The 25406-nt window shown below is 45.8% G+C and overlaps 1 protein-coding gene across 4 annotated transcripts; it reads right to left on the bottom strand.

Annotated features, from left to right (window-relative positions):
- Window positions 1-3400: 3400 nt before the first annotated feature.
- Window positions 3401-24106, bottom strand: OAT (ornithine aminotransferase). 4 transcript variants are annotated; one of them, XM_045772619.2, is made up of 10 exons: window positions 23997-24106; window positions 17725-17955; window positions 13402-13626; window positions 13202-13297; window positions 10159-10286; window positions 8544-8666; window positions 7761-7889; window positions 6881-6994; window positions 5413-5557; window positions 3401-4437 (listed from the first exon to the last, which is right to left on the bottom strand). In XM_045772619.2, the coding sequence occupies exons 2-10, from the start codon at window positions 17921-17923 to the stop codon at window positions 4277-4279; spliced, it is 1320 nt and encodes a 439-aa protein (XP_045628575.1). In that variant the 5' UTR covers window positions 17924-17955; window positions 23997-24106; the 3' UTR covers window positions 3401-4276. The 4 variants fall into 4 exon arrangements, with proteins under 4 accessions (XP_045628575.1, XP_045628574.1, XP_045628576.1 ...); XM_045772618.2 differs by having other exon boundaries at window positions 17725-17952; window positions 23997-24080; XM_045772620.2 differs by having other exon boundaries at window positions 24001-24073.
- Window positions 24107-25406: the final 1300 nt, after the last annotated feature.

Raw genomic sequence — 25406 nt, 5'->3', positions numbered from 1 at the left:
TAATAAGTTAAGGCAAGTTTCTTTGCCCTAAGACTTTGTTTTCTCATCTGTGAAATGGGAATGATTGTACCTGTGTTAAAACAACATATTTGGAATCGTGCTTGGCACATACTGGTTAATAAATGTGATTTCTTTGAACCACTGCCTCTCCTCCAGGGCTAGCCAAGTGGTGCTAAGTACTTTTCAAATAAATGTACTGACGAGGGGTGCCTGGGTGGCTCAGTCGGTTAAGCATCTGACTTCGGCTCAGGTCATGATCTCAGGGTCCAGAGAGTCTGCTTCTCCCTCTCCGTCTACCCCTCCCCCTCCCCCCCCACTCCCGCACACGTTTTCTCTCTCTCTCTCTTAAATAAATAAAATCTTGAAGAAAATAAAAAAACATATACTAAAAAACCCCATGAAGTCCTTCTCTTTCACCAGGGGACCCCCAGTGCAAGCCCAGTGCCTGGCATGGTGAGCCGAGTGAAAGACACGTGCATTCACACTCATCCCTTCATACATCTACCTTCCACGGCCATTTTGCAGAGGCTGCGCACTGGAATCCCCGGGGGGGGCCACTCAGTATACAGACACCCCGGCCGTATCCCCAGAGATGCAATTGATGTGAGGCGGAGCCTGGACATTGATATTAATTTTTAAAGCCTATCAAGAGACCCTCGTCTGCAGCCAGCAGTAAGCACGGATCTAACCCCACAAGGGGCCGCCACAGGGTGTGTCCCCCGCTGGTAGGGAAGAGGCTGGGAACTTTAAATTCCTAGAGCCTCAGAGGCACTGTAATTTTTTTTAATGTATTTTTTTTAAGATTTTACCTTATTTATTTGAGAAAGAGAGAACAAGCAGTGGGGAGGGGCAGAGGGGGAGAGAGAGAAAGAACCAGATTCTCCGCTGAGCAGGAAGCCCCGGACCATGACCTGAGTTGAAAGCAGGCGCCCGGGGTGTCTGGGTGGCACAGCGGTTAAGCGTCTGCCTTCGGCTCAGGGCGTGATCCCTGCGTTCTGGGATCGAGCCCCACATCAGGCTCCTCCGCTATGAGCCTGCTTCTTCCTCTCCCACTCCCCCTGCTTGTGTTCCCTCTCTCGCTGGCTGTCTATCTCTGTCAAATAACTAAATAAAATCTTTAAAGAAAGAAAGAAAGACAGCAGGCGCCTCTCAAATGCTCTGAAATTTTGCCTCAACGTGCTAGTCCAGGTAAATCAGATGTCTTAGCCCAACCTCAGTTTTCTTAAGTGCGCAATGATAAATTTAGATCAGGTGTCCCAGGAAGTCAAAATGCAAAGAGCAACTCATCGCTGGGGTTTCGTAGGGGCTGAATTGTGCCCCTCCCCCCAGATGAAGAGGTTGAAGTCCTAACCCCAGTACTTCAGAATGTGACTGGATTGGGAGATCAGGTCTTTAAAGTGGTAATGAAGTTAGAATGAGGTCATTAGAGTGGGCCCTGACCAGTGTGACTGGTGTCCTTATAAGAACACACGCAGAGGAAAGACCATGTGAGAGACGCCCCAGAAGAAACCAACCTTGCGGACACCTTGACATCAGACTTCCAGACTCCAGAACTGTGAAATGAATTTCTGCCATTTCTGACGCTCCGCCTGTGGTACTTCGTGACAGCGGCCCCAGCCCGTCAACACATGGTGTGGGACCACTGTAAGTGCGAAATAACGCCTGATTATCTTTCTTTGGGCGAGTCAACCGGGGGACTGTATCTGGGCATCCCACACTCTCTACGGTTTCTGCTTTAGGCCACTCCTCCCCTTCAGGGCACAGTCAGCCCCGTCAGCTCTCCCCCTTCTCTCCCCTCTGGCTAGCACCCTTATCTAGAGGTTCCCTCTTCCTCTAATTGAGGGTGGAGGGGACCCCCAACTGTGATCACAGGCCCTAGGCAGCATCTGCACCTCTCAGGTTAGCAACTCACTTATTAATCTACGACTCTGCCAGGCAGTGTCGGGACTTTACTCCCCCATCGCGTTCAGTGCTCGGACCTCTCCAGAAAGGTGGGTATCATCCCACTTCCTCTGATAGGGTAAGGGAGGCTCTAAAGACAAGTACACAGCTCGGACATTCCCAAGCCTCTACCTCCCCCCTGCCTCCCCCCTCCCCGGGCTCCCCGTCACCAAGCTCCCCACTCACTCCACAACATATAAAGGGAAGCAAGCACGTGGGTCTTCTGGCCTCATTCTCGGCATTCCACACACCCACCCCGCAGACATGGCTAGCAAGCCAGTAAGCATGCACTGGGTGAACAGGTCTGCAACGTTCCCCCTGCGGGCTTTTCTAACATATGCGGCGTCATCCTACTTCCCTGCTTCCTGCCTTTCCCCCACTGAGGCCAAAGGAATTCCAGACTCCCCAACATCCCACCTTCTTGCACGCAGGGCTCTAACTGCTCCCCACAGCACGCTGTGCTTCCCTACAGGGTCCTTTCTCAAACTATTAGGCCCACAAAGGATTTATCGAGAAGCTTGTTGATGTGTTAAGTTCACCTCCCCTTCTCTGATGGGTGAGGGTTGCTGAACGCACATCAAACCGACCCCTGGCTGATGATCACACGGGGAAGGCGGCATCAGCACCTGTCTCTGCATGGACTGGGGCCCGCGGGTGCTCACGGGAAATGCGCAATCTCAGGTCCGGCTCACACTGAATCAGGATCCGCATTTTAGGAAGACCCGAGCCAGGTTTTTCAACCCCGACTGCACACAGAAGCTTTAAACTTACTGACGCTTTGGTGCCACCCCAGAGACTCCGGCAGCCTCGGTGACGCTAACGTGTAGCCAAGGCCATCTGGAGGTTCTAATCAGGGGCCTCCGGGAGGTTTGGAGGTAAGGCTGAGAGACTGGTAACCGGTCCTAGAGTGCAAACCAGGGGTGGAGAACTGGCAGCCTCTGAACGTTTCAGGAGGAACATCACACTCCAGTGTGCCATGTGTCATACAGACAGACCTGTCGAGCCCCTGCCAACACGTCAATCAGAAACCCCCATCCAGACCAATAAGCACTGCCACTGGGAAGGGTCCTGGCATCGAGTCCCACATCGGGCCCCCGGCTCAGCAGGGAGTGTGATTCTCTCTCTCCCTGCCACTACCCCTGCTTGTGCTGTTTCTCTGTCTCTGTCAAATAAATAAACTCTTTAAAAATAAAAAATAAATAAAAGTTCATTCCCTTTGACACAGCAGTCCACCTCTAGAGACCTCCGCCACAAACACAGACTGTATAAACATAAAGCAGACACAAGCTTTGTTTAAGAAAACACTGGAAACCACCCAAGTGTCCCCCAATAGGAAATTACAATGTATCTACATGATAGTCCGCACAGACTGAGATGAACTTGTAATTACTGACATAGAAAAGCCTCCGAAATACTATGTTCAGATAAAAAAAAAGAAGAAAAAAGTTGCACAATACCATGCATAATAAGGATACTTTAATAAAAATGGTAAAAACCAGTATAAGCACAGGAAAAAAGCAATTATTGTCAAAGGGGAGAAGGGAGTATAATAAGAGACTTTCTTTTTATAATTTCTATTTTTCTAGATACCACCGAAGATGCTGAAATGCTCTTAGAAAACACACGAAATAAAGCAAGAACATTCTCAAAGCGCTTAAAACTGTTAGGTAATCAGTGACACTGCCATCATAACAGACACTTTAAATAGAGACTTTACTTTAAATTCAAAGAAAAACTGAAAATAAAGCTTTCTTATAAATGATATCATTTAAAACATAATTTGGAAATGTTAAACACTAATTCCTAATTAAAAATGACATTCATGGGACACACCCTGGTGTTGGCCAGTATGAAGTTTCCTTGACTCCCAGTATTTTATATAAGCTTAACCACGAATCCTTCCTAAAATTCAATGATTGTAATTTAACTTTATAAGGTTAAGCAAGTCTTCCACGTACTACCCCATATAACTTTTTCAAATACAAAACATTTGTATCAGTAAGGAAATTATAAAAACATATAAATTACACTGAAGGGCTCGATTAAAAGGCTCTCTATATACAGGAAGGTACATTTCACCTCAGAAAGAACGCGTGCACACAGAAACTTAATCGAACAGAGATGCCGTTCCATTCTCTTACAGTCACGTCACACAGCAAACTGCATGTTTATAAATGCCATTCTATTATGCCTGAACTAAAAAAGCGTATTTAAAAAAAAGTCCTTGAAGACACCGGGGAGTGGCGCGCGCCTACGTGAGGCCCAGGAATGCACAGCGCTCGCACGAACGGCCGTCTCCAGCTGGCTCGGGCGCCACGGAAAACAGACCCTCGCCTCAGAAAGACAAGATGGTCTTGTTAATGATTTCCACCGACTCCTGAATCTCGTCTTCCTTGATCACAAGCGGAGGGGCGAACCTGATGATGTCGCCGTGGGTCGGCTTGGCCAGAAGCCCGTTATCCCGAAGCCGCAGACACACCTTCCAAGCATCATAATCTAAAGAAAAATGGCCAAACACGCATGCTGATCACAGACAAACGTTTGAGCATCCCCCTGCAGGAGAGGTGGGCAAGAGCCGCCTGGCAGAAGAAAACCCCCAGGGCCTACTACAGAAGGACGGCTTGGAGTTCCAAGCGCACTTTGTTCTTATTCTTAAAAACGAGGTTGTTTTCCAGCAAGTGCATAACTAGGTTTGGATGGTATGATTAGACATACGGATGTATTCGTTTTTCAAAAATGAAAAACACCAGGCAAAAAAATTATGTGCGAAGGCTGTCATATTAATTATGAGGAACCAGTGCAAAAAGAATTTGGGCAGGACACAGAGAAGTTAACTGGCAGAGAAGGAACAATACTCAAGCCCAGTGAACACCACACATTCCTAAAATGGATCTGCTTCCTGAGCTTAGGGAAGGAGACACTCCTCATTTTACAGTCTCAACCTAGTTGTGCGTCAGAATCCCCGAAAGGGCACGGCCAATGCCTGGGTCACTTCCAGACCCAACAGATCAGAATCTCCGGGGGGAGGCTAGGTTTGGATTAAGTTTTTAAAAGTGCAGGGGGCGCCCGGGTGGCTCAGTCTGTTAGGTGTCTGACTGCTGCTCCTGCCACTTTCACTGATGTGCAAAGTCCTGGAGGAAGGTGGGGAAGACAGCAAAGAGGAAGATTCCCCAGGAAAGTGCTGTGTGCAGGCTGGAACAGCAAGTAATAGGACACCTCCGAGTGCTCCGTCACTAACCCAAGGCAGAAAAATAAGTGACGTCAGGGAACAAAAACCGGTCAAAGGAGTTAAATCCTTCCTGGAGGAAAGGGCTCTATTTCCAAAGACCATTAACGGAAGTCAGAGGAGAATCTGCCTAACAGACCTGGTCAACAGTTTCAAACAGGGGAACCCAACAACCAGATAAGACACCCCGTGTTTTAGGTCTTCCTATAGAAATAACGTCTGGAGTAAAATGTGCGTGCCCGTACCTTTGGTTTCTCGAATAACAATAGCATTTAGCAATCCTTTCCCCCTGACGGCAGTGACAATGTCAGACGGCAGCTTCATGAGCTCATTCCTCAGGATATTACCCATTTTTTCTGCATTTTCGCCAAGGTTTTCTTCTTCCAAAACCTGTGTTAAAAGAGAAATTACACAAATGCTAAGATTGCCCTGTTTTAGGTTGTTCTTTGGAAGGGAATGTGGACGATAAGCAACAGAAGAACGTGATCAGATAAAGACCAGAGTCACTGAACTTTCATGTCTGTTTTCCAAAGCCTATACCAGTTTCATTTTTCTAAGTACGCTCCGCACCCAGTGTGGAGCCCAACGTGGGGCTTGAACTCATGACCCTGAGATCAAGACCTGAGCTGAGACCAAGAGTCAGACGCTTTACTAACTGAGCCACCCAGGCGCCCCAACCAGTTTAGTTTCTAATTAAACATCTACAAGCTCAGATAGAATCTTGCTTTAGTCACAAACCCATCATCAATCTGATTTCACGGCAAAATAAGAATTAAAATTTGTTTAATGCAACTGGTATCTTATTAGTTGAATAAATCAATGGACTGAATATACTTTAATTTTTAAACTACAATAGTTTCCTTTACTTTTTTCCCTAAAATGTCCATCCTTAGAGATCACATAATTTTATGCCTTGTAGTACATACCTAAGGATTAAGTCTAAAAGTGTTCAGGGGCGCCTGGGTGGCTCAATGGGGCACCTGGGTGGCTCAGTCGTTAAGCGTCTGCCTTCAGCTCAGGGCGTGATCCCGGAGTCCTGGGATCGAGCCCCACATCGGGCTCTTCCGATGGCAGCCTGCTTCTTCCTCTCCCACTCCCCCTGCCTGTGTTCCCTCTCTCGCTGGCTGTCTCTCTCTCGGTCAAATAAATAAAATCTTTAAAAAATAAACAAACAAATAAAATAAAAGTGTTCAAATCTACACTTAAAAAAAAAAAAAGGAGGGGAGGCGCCTGGGTGGCTCAGTTGGTTAAGTGTCTGACTTCGGCTCAGACAGTGATCTCAGGGTCCTGGGACAAAGTCCTGCGTTGGCCTCCCTGCTCAGCGGGGAGTCACTTCTCCCTCTGCCTCTGTGCGCTCTCTCTCGCTTTCTCTCAAAACAAAATGAACAAAATCTTATTTAAAAAAAAAAAAAAAAAGCCTCACAGTCTAGGTCTAGTCACAGAGGGAAAGCTCTGAGAGCCACCCAGGGCCTCCAGGCCCAAAACCCCAGGTGACTGCCACTCAGAAGCGCTCGGAAGATTCCCATCTATTAGACCAAGGTTTTACTTTTCGAGAATGCCTTGACCCTAAAGTTCTTCCTCTGGACTTCATGTTCTATGATCCTTGGCACTCTTATTATGTTTCCCATTACACCCATGGGCTCAAACTTAAAAGTCACATCGACACCACCCAGACAAACGGACACCAGGCCAATGGTCTGAATCGGCCATTACCTCCAGGGCCGCTATGGCCACTCGGCAGCCCAGCGGGTTACCTCCGTACGTGGACCCGTGCTCCCCCGGCTTAATGGTCAGCATTACTTCATCGTCACACAACACCGCCGACACCTGCAAGACAGAGAATTCAGGACCAACCAGAGCATTTCGCACTCTCAGCACGCCGAGAACACAAACATTTACGAAGCTGGTATTCAATGGGACATGAAGCTGTCACAAACAAGGGCTACACATCTTTCATCATGACTGCCAGTGACAAACTGGAGATACCCTGGGCGCAGTGCGAGCACGTCAGGCACACTCCCATGGCTCTGAACAAGAGCATTTCAGAATGAAGAGGAAAGCGGTTTCTGCAACGATAGAATTTAGAAATCTTTCCACTTTCAAAGTGAAATGCCTGGTTTCATTGCCTAGAAAACAATGCCTTGCGCTACATTCAGAGCCCTTTACCTGTCATCCGGCACCGATGCCTGGCTCCTAAGAGTAAACCCAAGGACGAAACTACAACAAAACATTAATTTTTTCAACCTCTACATGAATCAGTCACGGTTTTACAGAATTAGTAATGCTAGGCTTCTGAACAATGGGGGAAAGCACAGGCTTCCACAGGAGTACTTCTGGGGTAAAATGTTTCCATCCAAAACAAATGCCCTAGCAAATTCCAAGGTACACGCAGTCTCCGGTTAAAGTTAACTAAGCGGATCGACCCCCGGAACGCTGAGATGTTTCTACTTCACGTTCCGGGTGCCCTGCGGCACACTCCATATAACCAAGCATTGGGAAAGGCACATCGTCACCATCTACTGATGTAAAAATACCTTAAGGACAGACTTCACAAGAGCAGGGACTCCAGAGAGAGGCTGAACCTTCAACTTACAGGGTATAAGCCACCGGAAAGCGCCTTTCCCAGAAGAACCACGTCAGGTCTGACCCCTTCGTGATCCACAGCCAGCCACCTTCCGGTTCTGGCCAATCCTGTCTGTATCTCATCAGCAATAAACAGAACCTATTGGAAAACAACACAACACGTTACTTATTGATTTTGTTTCCACAGGGCAAACAGTGAGCTCTTCCCTACACAAATCTGGATTTCTGACATTCCCTCAGATTTAGGAGAATCTTTTAATTAACTGACATAATTTCAACAGCTTCCTATGAAAATCCTGCATCCACACGATTATCTGCTGTGTCAGGCCCCTCCCTCCCCGAGGCCCATTTGGCTCTATTCTGCAGGGTAGACAGCAGGCACTTTGTGGCGGGGTTTGGATAGAACTACTCTCCGGAAACAAATTAATTCACTTGCTTATCCCAAACATTTATTAAACGGTTACTTCTTAAATATGTACTAGCTTGGTGGGAAGAGGAAGAGAGCAGAGGGATACAATGAGGGGCCTGGGGAAGATCACAGCACAGGCTGCTGGAGTAGAGAGGAAGGAACCACAGCTGGGCCCGGGAAGTCTGCAGCTCTGCCTGGGCCCAGGCTTGGCCAGTTTCCACAGCTAGTAAAAAGTCAGCTTCTGTGCAGGCCGCTGATAGAGCGTACTAAAGAATTCTGAAGCTCTCAGAAGGAGGTCTCCCCCTAGTGGAAAGGTGATGTCATCTTTGCTTCCACCCTACCAGCCCAGCCCTAAGCGAGGTCAGCAGGTGCAAGGTGGGTGACCTGGTGACGGGTGCAGAGCTCCCGTACGCCCATCAGGTAGCCGGGATCCGGAACAACGACGCCCGCCTCACCCTGAATCGGTTCTACCATGAACGCGGCAACATTTGGATCCTGAAGAACACGCTACAAAAAATATGAATACGTTTTAGTAACTTCCTTTTTAACCTATTTGGCTAAACAGGCTAAAAATAGGTTAAATCTGAAATCACACACTGAGTATATTTTTATGTTAAGTAGAAAAATTAAGTTTTTGTATTAACTCATATGTGATGTCAAAGTATAACATTTCTGGGTGGCGCAGGCGGCTGGGCATCTGACTCTCGGTTTTGGCTCAGGTCACGGTTGGGGTCGTGGGACTGAGCCCACGCATCAGGCTCTGCACTCCAGGCAGAGTCCGCTTGGGATTCTCTTTCCCTCTCCCCCTGCCCCTGCCAACGTGCTCTTGCTCGCTCTCTCTCTTAGAATGGGTGAATAAACCTTTAAAAACAACACAAAGTTTAACATCTCTGATACTCAATTACCAAAGCTCCAAATACTTCAAGCTACTCCATTCTATATTTTCTTTTTAAGATTTTATTTATTTATTTGACAGAGAGAGAGAGCACGCGCGTGCATAAGCAAGCAGAGCGGCAGGCAGAGGCAGAGGGAGAAGCAGGCTCCCCACTGAGCAGGGAGCCCAACACGGGGCTTGATCCCAGGACCCTGGGATCAACCTGAGCAGAAGACAGACACTCAATCGACTGAGCCACCCAGGCGCCCCTCTATTCTATATTTTCTAATACATAGTTAAATGTACTATAAAAACTTTTTTTAAAAAACATAGCATTTTACTTTTTTCTTAAGATTCTACTTATTCATCTGACAGAGAGAGAGCACAAGCAGGGGGAACAGCAGAGGGAGCGGGAGCAGCAGACTCCCCACTGAGCAGGGAGCCCAACATGGGACCCAATCCCAGGGCTCAATCCCAGAACCCCAGGATCATGACCTGAGCCGAAGGCAGACGCTTATCCAACTGAGCCACCTAGGTACCCCAAAACATAGCTCTTTAAAAAGACACTTTCAGGGGCGCCTGGGTGGCACAGTTGTTAAACGTCTGCCTTCGGCTCAGGGCGTGATCCCAGCGTTCCGGAATCAAGTCCCACATCAGGCTCCTCCGCTAGGAGCCTGCTTCTTCCTCTCCCACTCCCCCTGCTTGTGTTCCCTCTCTCACTGGCTGTCTCTCTGTGTCACGTAAATAAATAAAATCTTTTAAATAAATAAATAAAGACATTTTCAGTGAATCTTTTTTATTTTACAAGTCCTCCACTAATAATTTTAAAAGGCTAGCTGAAAACTGAGTAATTTTATCTAATAAAATAGTAATTAAATGTACACTATCCAAATTACTTATGCAGGATACAAAGAGAAAGTAGCTGGTTCTCAGGATTAGACCACGGCACCTGACTTCTCCGTGCTGGAAACTAATTGACCACCACAGAGACCAGTCTGAAATCTTGGCCCAACTTACGTTAGACAGACAGTTCATTACAGTCCCATATCTACTTCCAATTCATACATTCAACAAATTTAATTTCTCTTTACTCGCGCTGAAGCTGTGTGACGCTAACGGCAGTACCTCGAGGGCAGGCAGGTCGTTATACGGGATGATGTCAAAACCTGGCATAAACGGCCCAAAGCCGTCATAACTGCTTGGGTCTGTGGAACTGGAGATAGCCGACAATGTTCTCCCCCAGAAGTTTTCAGCTGAAAAGGAAAAATAAACAGAGATTATTTCAAACAAACCCCCAAGTTTAATAAGCACTGTCCCCAAAAAATACCTTAAGAAGTTTGATTTTTTTTAATGAGGGTTTGCTTTATAGAGCTTCCAGTGAGATTTCATTTGTTAAAATAAAACCTGATATTAGGAAAAACAAAAAACAAAACAACAGCCCTGATATTAAACACCATGGCTGCTCACACAACCACCAAGGCCTGGCCTTGCAACTGCTGTTTTAGGCGCTCCTCCATCGCGTCTCCAGCCTGCAGTACACAGCCCCACAGGACGAACACTCGTCTTCCCTTTCGGTAATCCCCAACCCTAACGACGGACGCATTCAGTACATGTTTTTCTGGACACGGTGCCTTTATAATAGTAATAAGAGAAAAAGAATATCCTTGATGGAGAATTAGTATTTTCCTTTTAAACACCCAATACCACAGAATGAACTTTAAACTACATTTGCAGAAAACATCCTCGGGCAATCTAAACACTTTCAATTTTGCCTTCCTTGGCATTATAATCTTTTATGTGCTAAATGACTGACATTGTTCTTTGCTCAGGAACGTCTTTTTACCCATTAATTTATTTCATTAATAAACGTGAGGCCCTGCTATGTAGGTCAGGCAGCGTTCTAGGTGTTGGGGAACGGTCATCATGGAGCTTACTTAAATGCTAGAGGGAAGAAACTCCATAACCTGACTCAGTAAAGCAAATGCCTAAGATCATTTTAACTGGGTTACATGCAAGCAAGGAAAGAAACAATGTAAAATAACCGAGAGGCTTGGGGGTTCCCCTACCTTTCTTTTTTTTTTTTTTTTTTTTGAAATAGCTTTCTACCACCTTTACCAATTAACTCAATTAACCCAGGACTGAATTACTGTATTTTGGCTTAAAGCATCTCTAAACACTACTCTTGCAAAAGATCTCTCACCCTCGAGTGATCCCCACTCTCCTTGTCCACCAGTCACAGCACACTGATTTTCACCAGGCTTAAGAGAAAATGCACCAGGGGCGCCTGGGTGGCTCAGTCAGTTAAGTGTCCAACTTTTGATTTTGGCTCAGGTCATGATCTCAGGATTGTGGGAATGAGCCCCACAACAGGCTCTATACTGGGCATGGAGCCTGCTTAAGATTTTCTCTCTCCCCCTCCCTCTGCCCCTCCCCCTGCCTTGCAAGTACATTCTCTCTTTAAAAAAACAGAAGAAAATGCACGAGTTAGACCAGGAGCCTATCTGCTCTCCTCCACGCAGCCTTAGGAGTCTCCTCTGTGGCTTACTCTGCGAGTGGAAGGGAATTTCAGTTGGGAGCAGTCTTCTCTGTCTCTACCCCCACTGACTCACCAGCTGCTTTCAGTACTCAAGGGAAAACACCTCTGCACCTTTCGCTAATATGTAAGAGACTAATACAGCCTGTAAGAATGAAAATCACCAGAAATGCCATTTTTGCTTACAAGGAACAGTTATGTTATGCTGTCCTACAACTAAGGCGTGAGATTCCAAAATGGCAAGTCACAGAGCTGAGCAAAGATTTCTTCTTTGGGAATAGAAATTTGTCACCCCCAAATACCAACTATCCCTGGCCATCAGAATATTTAACAATTTCAACTATCAAAAAAATGAATTTTGACCATGTGCAATGACAAATTTATCTGTACTTTATGTTTTTAAAAATTAAAATCAGGGGCGCCTGGGTGGCACAGCGGTTAAGCGTCTGCCTTCGGCTCAGGGCGTGATCCCAGCGTTATGGGATCGAGCCCCACATCAGGCTCCTCCGCTATGAGCCTGCTTCTTCCTCTCCCACTCCCCTGCTTGTGTTCCCTCTCTCGCTGGCTGTCTCCATCTCTGTCGAATAAATAAATAAAATCTTTAAAAAAAAAAATTAAAATCAAAACTTTACAAAAAAGTCAGAACCTATCAATTGAACATCATTATAAAGATTCCAAGAGTCAGATTATACCATAGAGAGGACAAACTGGTGGTTACCAGAGATGAGGCGGGTGGGGGCATGGGTGAAATAAAGGGCATTGAGAGCACACTTATCACGATGCACACTGAGGAAAGTACAGAATTGCTGAACCACGACATTGTATAGCTGCAACTAACAGGACACTGTATGGTTATTACACTTCAATTTAAAAAATGAGTAAAAAGTACAACTAGTAATAATAAGTAAGAGGGCAAAAGGAAACTTTTGGGGGTGGTGGAAAGGGTAGCGGCATCGATGGTGATGGTGGTTTCGTGGGTGAACACCTATCCCTGAGCCCAGCAAGTTGTCTACATTAATTACATACACGCTTTGGTATGTCAAAAAATAAAAGCAAAATTTAAATGAACAAAGAAGATGCCAATACGGGGTGGGGTGGGGAAGAGGAAGGTCAGATTCCATCATCTGAAGTAACTGTTCATCTCCCGAATCAGTATCCAAGTCCTTCCTCTCAATCATTCCCAGAAATCTATCCAGGGCAACTCCAGCCCTCCTCTTCCAACAGCTCTGAGAACATAATACAATACATCAAATACTAAGATTCAAACTCCGTATCACACCTAGGACGTGGCCCCACTCTAACACAACACAACCTCAACAACCTGACAAAAATGCTCTACCAGTAAGACCATCCAATTAATGAAACCTGCTATGAAAAAAATCTGATAAACAGATGATAAATCATACATTCATTTTAGGGAGTGAGGAGTAGGGAGTTACTCAGCAGAGAAAAATCCCACTTATGTAGAAATACTTGGAAATAACCCCAAAAGAGGCAATCTCTCAATTTTTATGAAACATTTAGCAAATAATACATCACAGATGAGGCAAATACGCTGGCAATATTCCATCAGTAAACTGAAACAGTAAGACATCTATGTTGACATCACAAAGGTTAATGCTGAATTTCACATACCTGCAAAGACAATCTTTGCTTTGTACTTTGGAATACCCTTAACGGTATATCCCCACCTACGAGCAAGTTTGCAAGCAGTCTCTCCAGCCTCCACTCCTATCAAGAAAGAAAATTTTTCAGTTCAAAAAAAATATTTTAAATTATCAAAAAGTAATAAGATTGTTTTCTTGGTTATTTAATGTAAAAAGGAAGTATTTTACCTGTATTCATAGGAAGAACTTTGTGGTAGCTGAAAAGTTTAGTAACATACTCTTCGTATTCACCAAGCACGTTGTTATAGAAAGCCCTGGATGTTAAGGTCAGTTTGTCTGCCTGACTTTTCAGAGCATCCACAATCTTCGGATGGCAATGCCCTTGGTTGACAGCACTGTAAGCACTCAGGAAGTCAAAGTATTTTCTGCCTTCTACATCCCACACGTAAACACCTAAATATACAGGAGTCATTGCAGAAAATCACTGAGTTACATAAAGTTCAAAGATTAAGACTATTGGCAAGCCTTCTGAACACCTACACGTGAACCTTTACTTAATACAGAATTGTGGTTAAGGCATGCTTTAGCTCAAGCATAGTCAGGTTGGTTATAAATAATCTGGTTTATAAGGAACTATATTTTATCTGTCCAGCTTGAAATTACACATTTAACAAGAACACCATAACATGAAAAGTTTTATAAACTCTGAAGTGAAACACTCACTCCCAGAAAACTGGGGTTTGGAATTAATTTAAAAGCAGAAGTTATACATAACATAAAAATCATGATTAGCTGACTGTAACTACCAACAGAAGGAGAAAATATATTTCCAAATCACACACCCGTCTGCTAAGGATCTAGTATCCAGAACACTTAACAACTCAACAACAACCCACCCAATTCAGGGGTGCCTGGGTGGCTCAGCTGGTTAAGTGGCTGCCTCCAGCTGAGATCATGATCCTGGAGTTCCAAGATGGAGCCCAGCATTGGGCTCCCTGCTCAGCAGGGAGTCTGCTTCTCCCTCTCCCTCTGCCCCCCCACTCATGTTCCCTCTCTCTCTCTCTCTTGCTCTCTCTCAAATAAATAAATAAAATCTTAAAAATAATAATAATAATCCAAACATGGGCAAAGAACATGAATGGACATTTCTCCAAAGAAGATACAAAAATGGGGCTCCTGGGTGGCTCAGTCATTAAGCATCTGCCTTTGGCTCAGGGCGTGATCCCAGAGTCCTAGGATCGAGCCCCACATCAGGCTCCTCTGCTGGGACCCTGTGTTTCCTCTCTCACTGGCTGTCTCTCTGTGTGTGTCAAATAAATAAATAAAAATCTTAAAAAAAAAAAAAGAAGATACACAAATGACCAAAAAGCACATGAAAAGATGCTCAATATCTCCATCGCTACGGACACGCAAATCAAAACCTCAGTGATAGCATTCCACACTCACAGGATGGTTATAAGAAAGAGAAAGAAAGGAAGAAAGAAAGAAAACAAGTGTTGGTGAGGACAAGGAGAAACTGGAGCTCGTGTATTGCTAGAAACCGCAACTTACATATGTTGTAAAATGGTGCTGCCGCTGTAGAAAACAGTCGGGCACGTCCTCAGCAAGTCACACATAAAGTCGCTACCCAACCGAGCAATTACACACCCAGGTATGCACCCCAAAAAAGTGGAAGCCAGGTGTTCAGACAAAAATCTGTACACAAATGCTCACAGCAGCACTATTTACAACAGCCGAAAGGTGGAAACCACCCAAATGTCCATCCACTGATGAATGGATCAACAAAATGCAGTGTATCCATATGAGGAAGTATTATTCAACCATAAAAAGCAGTGGAGTACTAACACATGCTACAACACGGATGAGCCTTGGAAACACGACACTAAGTCAGAGAAGCCGGACTAAGACCATGTGCTGTGGCCATTCTATTACATGAAATATCCAGAATAGGCAAAACCACAGACACAGAATGCAGGGTAGTGCCTGCCAGGTTCTAGGGAGAGGGGAGAATGCAGAGTGACTGCTTAATGGGTATAGGGGGGTCCTTTGGGGGAAATAAAGTCCCAGAACTAGCTAGAGGTGATAGCTCTACAATACTATATATATACACTTAGTGGTACTGAGTTGAACGATTAAAATGGTAAATTTTAAGTTATGTATGCTTTAAAAAAATATTTTTATGTTCACTATAGATATTAAAATGTATTGGGTAGCTTACCAGCTAACTTTTACCATGTACTTAACATACTGTATTAGGTGCTTCTGTACCTTATCTCATCAAAAAAACCCCGTTTAAAAAAACACTGGGGTGGGGCACCTGGGTGGCGCAGTCGTTGAGCGTCTGCCTTCGGCTCAGGGCGTGATCCCAGAGTCGTGGGACCGAGCCCCACATCAGGCTCCTCCGCTATGAGCCCGCTTCTTCCTCTCCCACTCCCCCTGCTTGTGTTCCCTCTCTCGCTGGCTGTCTCTCTCTGGCAAATAAATAAATAAAATCTTTAAAAAAACAAAAAAACAAAAACAAAAAAAACACCCCTGAAAGTGTTACCATCCTACAGTACAAAGATATGGAAAGAGATGCTTGGGTTTAGAATTAGCCCAAGCTGGCACGTACAGAACCAGGACTTGACCCCAGGCACTCAGATTCCAGAATCCACACTCTGCTACTACAAGAATATGTTTACAAATAGTTTCCAAATTCGGAATATAGAAGCCTAGGTTTTCAGTTGTTCAAAATCTAGATTACCATGCTGGTCCTAAATAAAATACAGCAAATGATAAAGATGTTTAATACTCTTATACACCATCTTCTAGCCCAAAGCTAAGTAATAAACTTTGGTTTTATTAGGTTAAGTCTGCTCTTTCAAAATGTGCATTAAATCACCACTTGGCAAATATCAGTAATCATTTATTGAGGTAGAGAATAATTAATGGATGCTAAAAGTGTGAGTAAAAGTTTGCAGAGTCTCAAATCATGTCCCCACAAGATATTCAAAAGGGCAAAATAGTATCTTTGCGGTGAAGAAGGCTGGCAGTCACTACCTTACCAGCCAACTCCAAACTGAGGTTCATTCTACAAAATTACTGACCTGTACTCTTCAAAAACATCGAGATCAAGAAGACAAAGAAAGACTGAGGAACTGTTCTGGATTAAAGAAAACTAAACAGACCTGAAAACTGAATGTAACCCATGATCCGAGATTTTCCTTATACAATAGGACAACAAATGAAATCTGGATCAGGTCTGTAGATTAGGTAATGGTGCTGTCTCAGCATTAATTTCCCTATCTAGACAATTACACTATTGTTACAGAAGAGAAAAGTCCTGTATTTCAGGAAAGACACAGTTAAGTATGTAGGTGTAAAGAGGTATCACATGTCTGTAACTTCCTCTCAAAACAGTTCAGGGAAAAAATGTAGACGTGAGTGTGTGTGTGTGTGTGTGTGTGTGTGTGTGTGTGTAGAGAAAATGATAAAACAAATGTGGTAAAATGGTAGCACTCAAGAAATTTGAGTGAAGAGGGGCACCTGGGTGGCTCAGTCAGTTAGATGGCTGACTCTTGATTTTGGCTCAGGTCATGATCTCAGGGTCCTGGGATGAAGCCCCGCCTCGGGCTCCATGCTCAGCAGGGAGTCTACCTAAGGATTCTTTCCCTCTCTCTCTCTCTTCTCTCTCTCTCCCTGCCCCACCCCACACTCTCTCTCAAATCAATCAATCTTTTAAAAAAAAAAAGAAAGAGGGGCGCCTGGGTGGCACAGCGGTTAAGCGTCTGCCATCGGCTCAGGGCGTGATCCCAGCGTTATGGGATCGAGCCCCACATCAGGCTCCTCCGCTGTGAGCCTGCTTCTTCCTCTCCCACTCCCCCTGCCTGTGTTCCCTCTCTCGCTGGCTGTCTCTATCTCTGTCGAATAATAAATAAAATCTTTTTAAAAAAAATTTTAAAAAATTAAAAAATAAATAGAAAGAAATCAAGCAATCAATCAATCAATCTGGGTGAAGAATAAAAGAAAATTCTTTGGGTGCCTGGGTGGCTCAGTCAGTTGAGCATCTGCCTTCAGCTCAGGTCATGATCCTGGGGTCCTGGGATCGAGTCCCCCCATTGGGCTCCCTGCTCAACAGGGAGTCTGCTTCTCCCTCTCCTTCTGCCCCTCCCCCGGCTTGTCCTCTCTCTGGCTCTCTTTCTCTAACAAATAAATAAATCTTTAAAAAAAAAGAAAAAATGTGTGCTATTATTGCAACTTTTCTTTAAGCCTAAAATTATGCTAAAATAAACGTTAAAGGAAAGAAAGGACAGCACTATTATCGTATTTCCTTATGTAGCTTACATTTCCCCTGGCAAGGTCCATCATGGCAAAGACTGAATGAGTTCATCTTTGTATTCCCCCCAGTACCTAAGACAGCAAGCACTAGACAACAAACGTTGAATTAACTATATCCACAATACAGAAATTAAATACATCTGGGAAAATGTATACTGAGAACATTTAAAAGCAATTTTTATGAAAGGTTTCAAGCAAAAGGGAGAAGGGGCCCTGGATTAATTCGAACTGTACCTTTTCCTCTCTCCAGGGCTACAGGTAAAGGGTGGTAGTTGTGGGCACCATACTTCGATTCTCGCTCGAAAATGTAATCAGAAGATGGGGGGCCTTGGATTGTCTTTTTAGTCGCAACAGACGTAGCAGAAGCCACAGAGGAATGAACCCCACGACGAACCACAGCGATGGTCTGCAGATGAGCTAGTCTGGAAAACATCGTGTCCTTCGAGTAGGAATACCACCCACCTGCTGAAAAGGAAGAGAAGGCGGTAAGGGTAAGTCAGAGTCTTCCCAGGGCCCGTGTATGTCGACGCATCCTGTGCGCAGCATTTACCCAAGTCCGCCAAAAAATCAAGAGAATGAGGGAGAACAAAGATCCAGTCCTTGCCGCGGGCCGCTTACGGGAAAGCAGAGAGTGCATGTTTGGAGTCAGACCTGACGAGGACGACCGCAGGATGCGTGCAAGGAGGCCAAGAGAATACACAAGAAATTTGAGAAAAAGTATGGATGGGAGGTCAGGGGCTTTGACTTTATCTTACACTCTTCTGTGCCACTCGAGAGTTCTTTATTAAGCACACATACTGTTTTGAAGTGATCCATGCTGAGAGCCCATCAAGGATGAGCACTCACTCTGGGGGAGTCAGGCAAGGCTGCGCAGCAGAGGGGGCTAGAGAGGCCCTACGGATCTTGCGCGCTGAGCACCTGTTATAAAGGGACTGCTGTGGGGAGGGATCCTTTCAGATGGGGAGACCCCCCCAGTATGCAGACCAAATCAGAGAAGGAGGTGGGATGAGCCCCACATTGGGCTCCCTGCTCGGTGGGAAGCCTGCTTCTCCCCCTCCCTCTAACCCCCCAATGCCCCGCTCATGCGTTCACGCACTCGCTCTCGCTCTCTCTCTCTCTGTACTCTGTCTCTCAAATTAAAAAATCTTAAAAGTTACCGGGGGCGCCTGGGCAGCTCAGTTGGTTAAGCTTTGGACTCTCGGTCTTGGCTCAGGTCAGGATCTCAGGAGTGGGGCTCTGAGCTCAGCAGGGAGTCTGCTAGTCCTTCTCCTTCCCTCTTGCTCCTCTCCCTCCCTCTCTGCTCGTCCCCCCTCACTCAAAGCACTCACAAGCGCACTCTCTCCCTCTCTCAAATTAATAAACAAAATATTTTTTAAAAAGCTGCCAAACACTAAACATACTATGTCTATATTTTTTTCTATACTTATTTTTTTTAAAGACTACTTAAGTCATGTTTAGACACAGTTCTATGAATGACAAGTCAAATCACACAACCTCCTAGCACTCAATTTGAGCTTGCCAAATTAGCAAAAACTTAATACTTGGAGCTTGGCTTACTTCCCTTTCAGCTTGGCACGACCTGGTAAATGCAGCATGCTCAGGAATTCACAGTTACTAAACTAAATCCAGCACTCCGTTTGCCCAGACTCACCAACTATCCTTTCTTCCCACGGTTCAGATGAGAATACAGTTTTTTTTAAAGATTTTATTTATTTATTTATTTGACAGAGAGACAGCCAGTGAGAGAGGGAACACAAGCAGGGGGAGTGGGAGAGGAAGAAGCAGGCTCCCAGTGGAGGAGCCTGATGTGGGGCTCGATCCCAGAATGCTGGGATCACGCCCTGAGCTGAAGGCAGAAGCTTAACGACTGCGCCACCCAGGCGCCCCTGAGAATACAGATTTTTAATCTGAGATCCAGGGATGGTGTTCAGAGGGTCCAATAACTCCTGAAACAAAATGCAGAATCATACACATATGTATATTTTCCTAAGGAGAAGGTCCCTAGCTCTCTCCAGGTTTTATCTGGGAGAGGCACGTTATAGAGGAACTAGCAGACCGGACGGCGGCTAGGAAAATGCGAGGTCTGGCTATACAAATGAGACAGAACTCCCCCAAAATACTACTGTGAAGTCTAAAACATGGATTTTAACTTTATTTCTTGGACTTTTATGCTCTATGCAGTACGAATTAATGCTCTATTCGACCAACTAAAAAATTAACACAATTTCTGCCTTGATCAAATTAGCAATAAAACATAGCATTCCATGATGGTACTCTGAACTAAAACCCCTTTTGAATAGAACTATAGCGGCACCTGGGTGGTTGTGTCGGTTAAGCGTCTGCCTTCAGCTCAGGTCATGATCTGAGGATCCTGGGATAGAGTCCCGCATGGGGCTCCCTGCTTGGTGGGGAGCCTACTTCTCCCTACCTGCTGCTGCTCCCCCTGCTTGTGCTTGCTCTCTCTCTAATAAATAAAATCTGAAAAGAAAAGAAAAGAAAAGAAAAGAAAAGAAAAGAAAAGAAAAGAAAAAAGGAAAGAAAGAAAAGAAAAGAACTATAGCCATTATCATAGCGTTAGAAGGGTTTGTACTCTTAGACCAGTACTTTCACTCCTAAGATCCTATCATAAATAGTCAGGAACGTGGAGAAACATTCATACACTACAGATGTTCAACAATAGAAGAATGGATCAACATAATCACATATGTAACAACATGTTGTCATTTAAAGTAATTATAGTGTAACAACACGGAGAGGTGTTTTAGGATGTGTTTAAGTGAAAAAAAACATATATACAATACATTCAAGATTATAAATACGGAAGTAATATAAGGAAAAACTACCTGGAAAGGCACAAGAATGCTCACTGTGATTATCATTCTACTATTCTGTACATCCCACATTTATCATCAGAAAAAGAGTTGTTACAAATGAAGCTGAATGTCTGCCTAGACACACTGGACAGAGAAAAAGCTAAGGCAACATCTAAAACAAAAGGGGGAAAGAAGTATTTGAGAAGCTCTGAGAAAACAGTTTGTGGTTAAAAGAAAGGCAGAGCTCATTTCCCCTAGGAAGTGCAGCACGGATTACAACAATTAGGTCTAGAAGTTCATTTGTATGAGACAGGGTCAAATTCTAAAATAAAAACTACTCTCGGTAATGATTTTGCTATCAAGGTCTGCAGCTCTGGGACTAGAACCATGCAAAGAGGCACTACGAAATGAACTGAGGTAGTAAAAAAAATACTAAAAACTCTTAACTAGCTTTTTTTTTTTAAGTAAGCTCTACTACAAACGTGGGGCTTAAACTCAAAACCCCAAGATCAAGCATCCCATGCTCTGCCAACTGAGCCAGCCAGGTGCCCCCTAACTAGCATGTTTTAAGTTCATTAACAGGTTGATATAGTATTGCCAGTGACAGGAATTTTTGAAGTCATCTAAATCCAACAGTCTTCATCTTATACAAGAAGTTATTTGCTCAGCTAATTTGCAACAGAACTGGGACAGAATATCCATTTATCTGTGGCGTTCAGGCAGTCTTATTAAAAAATAACAACTTACTGACAAAACAATAACATTCAAACATTACTAACACTCATTCTTAAGGCTTTTAAAGATGAACTCTGGATATTCAACTGGGAAAAGTTCTGCAGTTGGGTACGCGATGATGTAACCAGGATCTGTACTCATATTTCTATTAAAGAACCTTCTGGGGCGCCTGGGTGGTTCAGGTAGTTGGGCATCTTTGTCCAGCTCAGGTCAGCCCGGCTTAGGCTCCCTGCTCCGCGGGGAGCTTGCTTCTCTCTCTCCCTCTGCCTCTGCTGCTCCTCCTTCTTAGGCTCTCTCTCTCTCTCAAACAAATAAATAAAACCTTTTTAAAAAATTTAAAAACTACACTGTATGTTAACTGCAATTTAAATAAAAACTTTAATTAAAAAAAAAAAAGGAGTTCACTTCATTAAATTTAATGGCCTTCAGGAGTCAAAATAGTGTGTGTAAGCCTGACCAGTCCAGGCTGTTGTCATGCATTTAATCAAGGCCCACACTCAGGAGCAGGAGACAACAAATTGCTACTGACAGGAAAAATTTTAACATTGTTTTTAGTAATCTACACAATTCACAAAGCCCTTCTTCAAGCTATTATTACTCCCACCTATCTAATCCATCCTGTCTACATGAAAACATACCTAAAACAGAATTTCCATAAAAGGCTGCATTTTGAAGAGTTAATTTAATTTAGCATGCAATATGAAATGCTAGTTTTTTTTAAGTAACTCTAAAACAAAAACTAACAGAAGTTCATCAAAAAGCCACTTAAAGTATTCCACTTGTGGAGTAAATTTGGCTTTCCTATATCGATCAAATATTTACTTTTCTTGAGGTAACCATTCACAAATACAGTCTTTTTTTTTTAAGTTCTGCCAACAAAAACTTGTTGGGTTTTGTTTCTTTCTTTCTTTCTTTTTTTTTTTTTTTTTTTTGTACTAATCTGGCTAAAATTCAACTCAAGTGCGTCATCGGCAGAAACACCTGAACCATTACTATTGAAAAAGGACTGGCTCTGCCAAACCACACCCTCCACACTCCTCCAAAATTTGGTCCATTCCTACTTTACTTATTACTTTTTTAAGCAGGCTCCACGCTCAGCGCAGAGCACAACCGGGGGCTTAAATTCATGACCCTGAGATCAAGACCTGCCTGAGCCATGAAGATGCCCCAATTCCTCTCTATTTTAAAATATATGAGATTCGGGGGTGCCTGGGTGGCTCAGATGGTTCAGCAGCTGTCTTCAGCTGGGGTCATGATCTCAGGATCCTGGGATGGAACCCCACAGCTGGCTCCCTGCTCAGCGGGGAGTCTCCTCCCCCTCTCCCTCTGCCCCTTCCCACCCCCACCCCCACTCCCCTCTGTGTGCTCGCTCTCTCGCGCACGCTCTCTCTCTCAAATAAATAAAATCTTTTTTTGAAAAAAGTACATTTATTGGGGCGCCTGGGTGGCTCAGTCGGTTGGGCATCTGCCTTTGGCTCAGGTCATGATCCCAGAGTCCCAGGATGGAGCCCTGCATCAGGCTCCCTGCTGGGGAAGGAGTGTGCTTCTCCCTCCGACCCTCTCCCCACCCCATCAAATAAATAAATTCTTAAAAAAAAAAAAGTACATTTATCTTGATGAGCGCTAATATATGCAACTGTTGAATCACCACATTGTACACCTGAAGTTAACATAACACTATTTTAACTACACTGGAATTAACATTTTTTAAAATGTTTCGTTAAAAAAAAAAAAGACTCTACTTTCATACTTGGATCTTTTTCATAGTCCGGAACTAGATTCTCTGAAGATGAAACCAAGATATTCTAATGAAAGAAGTCTATTGTTTATTTCAAATAGGTAAGATAAAGAAATTGGATTACATGAAGAACACTTCCAGGTTCAAACTGAGAGAACCAGTTTACCTACAGAAACTCTTACAAACCCAAAGAGATTTAGAATTGAGAAAATTAAAGATTAGTAATTTATTAAAGCCAATTCATTTCAAACTCACTCCTTTTCTCCCTTAATTTATCACCTTTTCAAAGAAGTAAAACTGAACCAAGAAGGTAACAGTTACAAAAGGCGGAGACCATAGGTTCCTGAGAACAAGTGCCCCACTGATTTCAGCCAGAATTTACTGATGCTCAGCACTGTTGGCAAGGAACTCTACGGATGAAGTCCTCATGCTGAAAGCCCCGTTGGCCCCAATCCCTTGACACTATCCAATTAGTCTGCACGTTACTGTAGATAAGGCTCTACTTCTGTAATTTTTTATTTAGACAAAGACTGGAGGGAAAAATGACGTTGGGAGAGGGGAGAGATAACCAGGTTGGGGGCCGGGCGGAGGCGCTACCCGGAAGGATTCGAACCCTTTTCAACGGTCTCTACCGGCGCCCTCCGCCCCATTACAAAAGCCACCGTTTACTGAGCAGTTCCCCCACATCCAGAATGCACCCTTCTGGAAGACCTCAGGAACCCAGGGTGCCCGCGGTGCCCGGAGCCTGCTCCCCACGCGCCGGTGCCCCAACACCTTCTTCCCGAAAACCCGAAGGCGCTCAGCCAAGGCGCAGAGATCCCGGAGCACTGTGGGGACGCGGGCGGGGAGGGCGGAGGGCCGAGGGCCAACCCGGCTCCGCCTGCTCTGGCAGGCGGAGGTGCCACATCCTCAGCCTCTGTCTGTCTCCTGCCTCCCTCGCCCGCCTCCCGCTCCCGGCCGGGATGCGCCGCGTCCCCGCCCGCCGAGGCTGCTCGCCCGCCCGCTGCCCCCGGCCGAGCGGTGCCAGCCGCCCGCCGCGTAAAACGGCCTCAGGGGCGGAGCCTGCCCCCCGGCGGAGGCCCAGCACGCCCCCTCAGCCGGTTCCCCCCCGGACCCCTGACCCGGGACCGGAGCCTCCGGCGTCGGCCGCCTCGCGGGCCGCCATCTGGGACGCCCCAGTCCCGGCCCGAGCTGCGGCCCCCCCGCGCTAGCGCGGATACCTGCCGGGGCCTCCGAAGCCGGCCTGGGACACGCGTCGTCGACAGCACAGCAGAGCGACCGTGGCGCGTCACAGAGCCTAAGACGCGGCTTCCGCCCCGCCCCCGGGACGCCCTCGCCACCCATTGGCTGGCGGCGGAGGGCTGGGCACCAATCGCCGTAGGCCCGCCCTCCGCCCCACCCGCCCCGCCCGCCACGCTGCGGCGCGGACCCAACCTCCGACCGAGGCTTCCAGCGGTTCTCGCATCTCCTGGGCGGGGCTGCTCTGGGCAGTAGCCCGGTCCCTGCGCTCCGGCGCTAGCCTGGCCGGTGCCTTTTGGTCGGTAGCTCAGTGTCCGCCCTTTGCTGGAGGGAAGACGAGGCCCGAAAGGATGGAACGTCTGTTGGGCCTCCTCGGGCTCGCGGAGTTTCCAGGGTCCCAGCCGCGAAGGTCGGGACGACCGGCTCGACCTCCAGCCCTGCGCTGCCGGGCGTGTTCCCTGTCCCTTGCCACGCAGAGCCTTCTGCGGGGCGCCCACCCAGCTACACCCCAACACAGCTGCCGGACCCCTCAAACCCTGTTGCGCTTCTGAACCCACCCCCAGAAGTCATCACGGCAGCTGGAAAACACACTACCGACCTCCTCGTGCTGCGGGTAGACGCTTAAAGGACCGAGACACATCCCGTCTAAGTTTGTCTTTGGCGCCCTGCACAAGCCATAATTAAAACTCAGAACTCAAAATGGACAATCCAGGACAATCTCGTATGAGGATAGGAAGGGACTGGGACATAATTTTGCCTCCACCATTTTTGTTATATATTAGAAACCGGAGATTGGGAGAGGGAAAGCGACTTGCCCAGGATTACTCCGCTGGCGAGAGGCAGCCCAGCCCCATGTGCCCCTGCGCTTCTCAGGGCCCAGTCCAAGACAGCTGCAGGAACAAAGGACTGCTCCATGTTTCCTTAGACCATCGTGGTCAGGGGAGCCTCGGTGGTTCAGTGGGGTAAGCCACCGACTCTGGATTCCGCTGAGGTCACGATCTCTGGGTGGTGAGACTGAGCCTGGGTGCTCAGCGGGAGTCTGCTTGAGATAGTCTCCCTCTGCCCCTCCCCCCACTCGGGGAGGTGCGCTCTCCCTCTAAAATAAATAAATAAATCTAAAAAAGGAAGGAAGGAAGAGAGGGAGGGAGGAAGGGAGGAAGGAATGACGAAAGAAAGAAAAAAAGAAAAAGAAAGGAAGAAAGAAAACATCGTGATCCATTGGGATCCCAGCTGGAAACAAATGGCACACTCCAAATTGGAAATCTGAGGTGCATTTGTTAAAGGAATTGTTTAGGCAAGGACTGGTAAACCACAAGAGTGGAGAAGTAACCCGGAGTCAGTGCACCATTGCCAGCCTAGACTGGTACCCAAAACCCAGAGAGAGGAAGAAA

This window comes from Ursus americanus, chromosome 6, assembly GCF_024610735.1.
Source record: "Ursus americanus isolate L20-20 chromosome 6, mUrsAme1.1.p, whole genome shotgun sequence".
Taxonomy (NCBI): Eukaryota; Metazoa; Chordata; class Mammalia; order Carnivora; family Ursidae; genus Ursus; species Ursus americanus.
The sequence above is the reverse complement of the archived record's forward strand: the minus strand, read 5'-3'. Positions and strand labels throughout refer to the sequence as shown.

Bases quoted from the DNA above. Each gene is read 5' to 3' on its own strand.
- OAT (XM_045772619.2), bottom strand. From the start codon at position 17,923: ATGTTTTCCAGACTAGCTCATCTGCAGACCATCGCTGTGGTTCGTCGT. The intron at 13,298-13,401 runs GTAAAATACTTC...CTTTCTTGATAG, and splicing joins AGTTCTTCCTATGAATACAG to GAGTGGAGGCTGGAGAGACT. The intron at 10,287-13,201 runs GTATGTGAAATT...TTTCCTTTTCAG, and splicing joins AGCAAAGATTGTCTTTGCAG to CTGAAAACTTCTGGGGGAGA.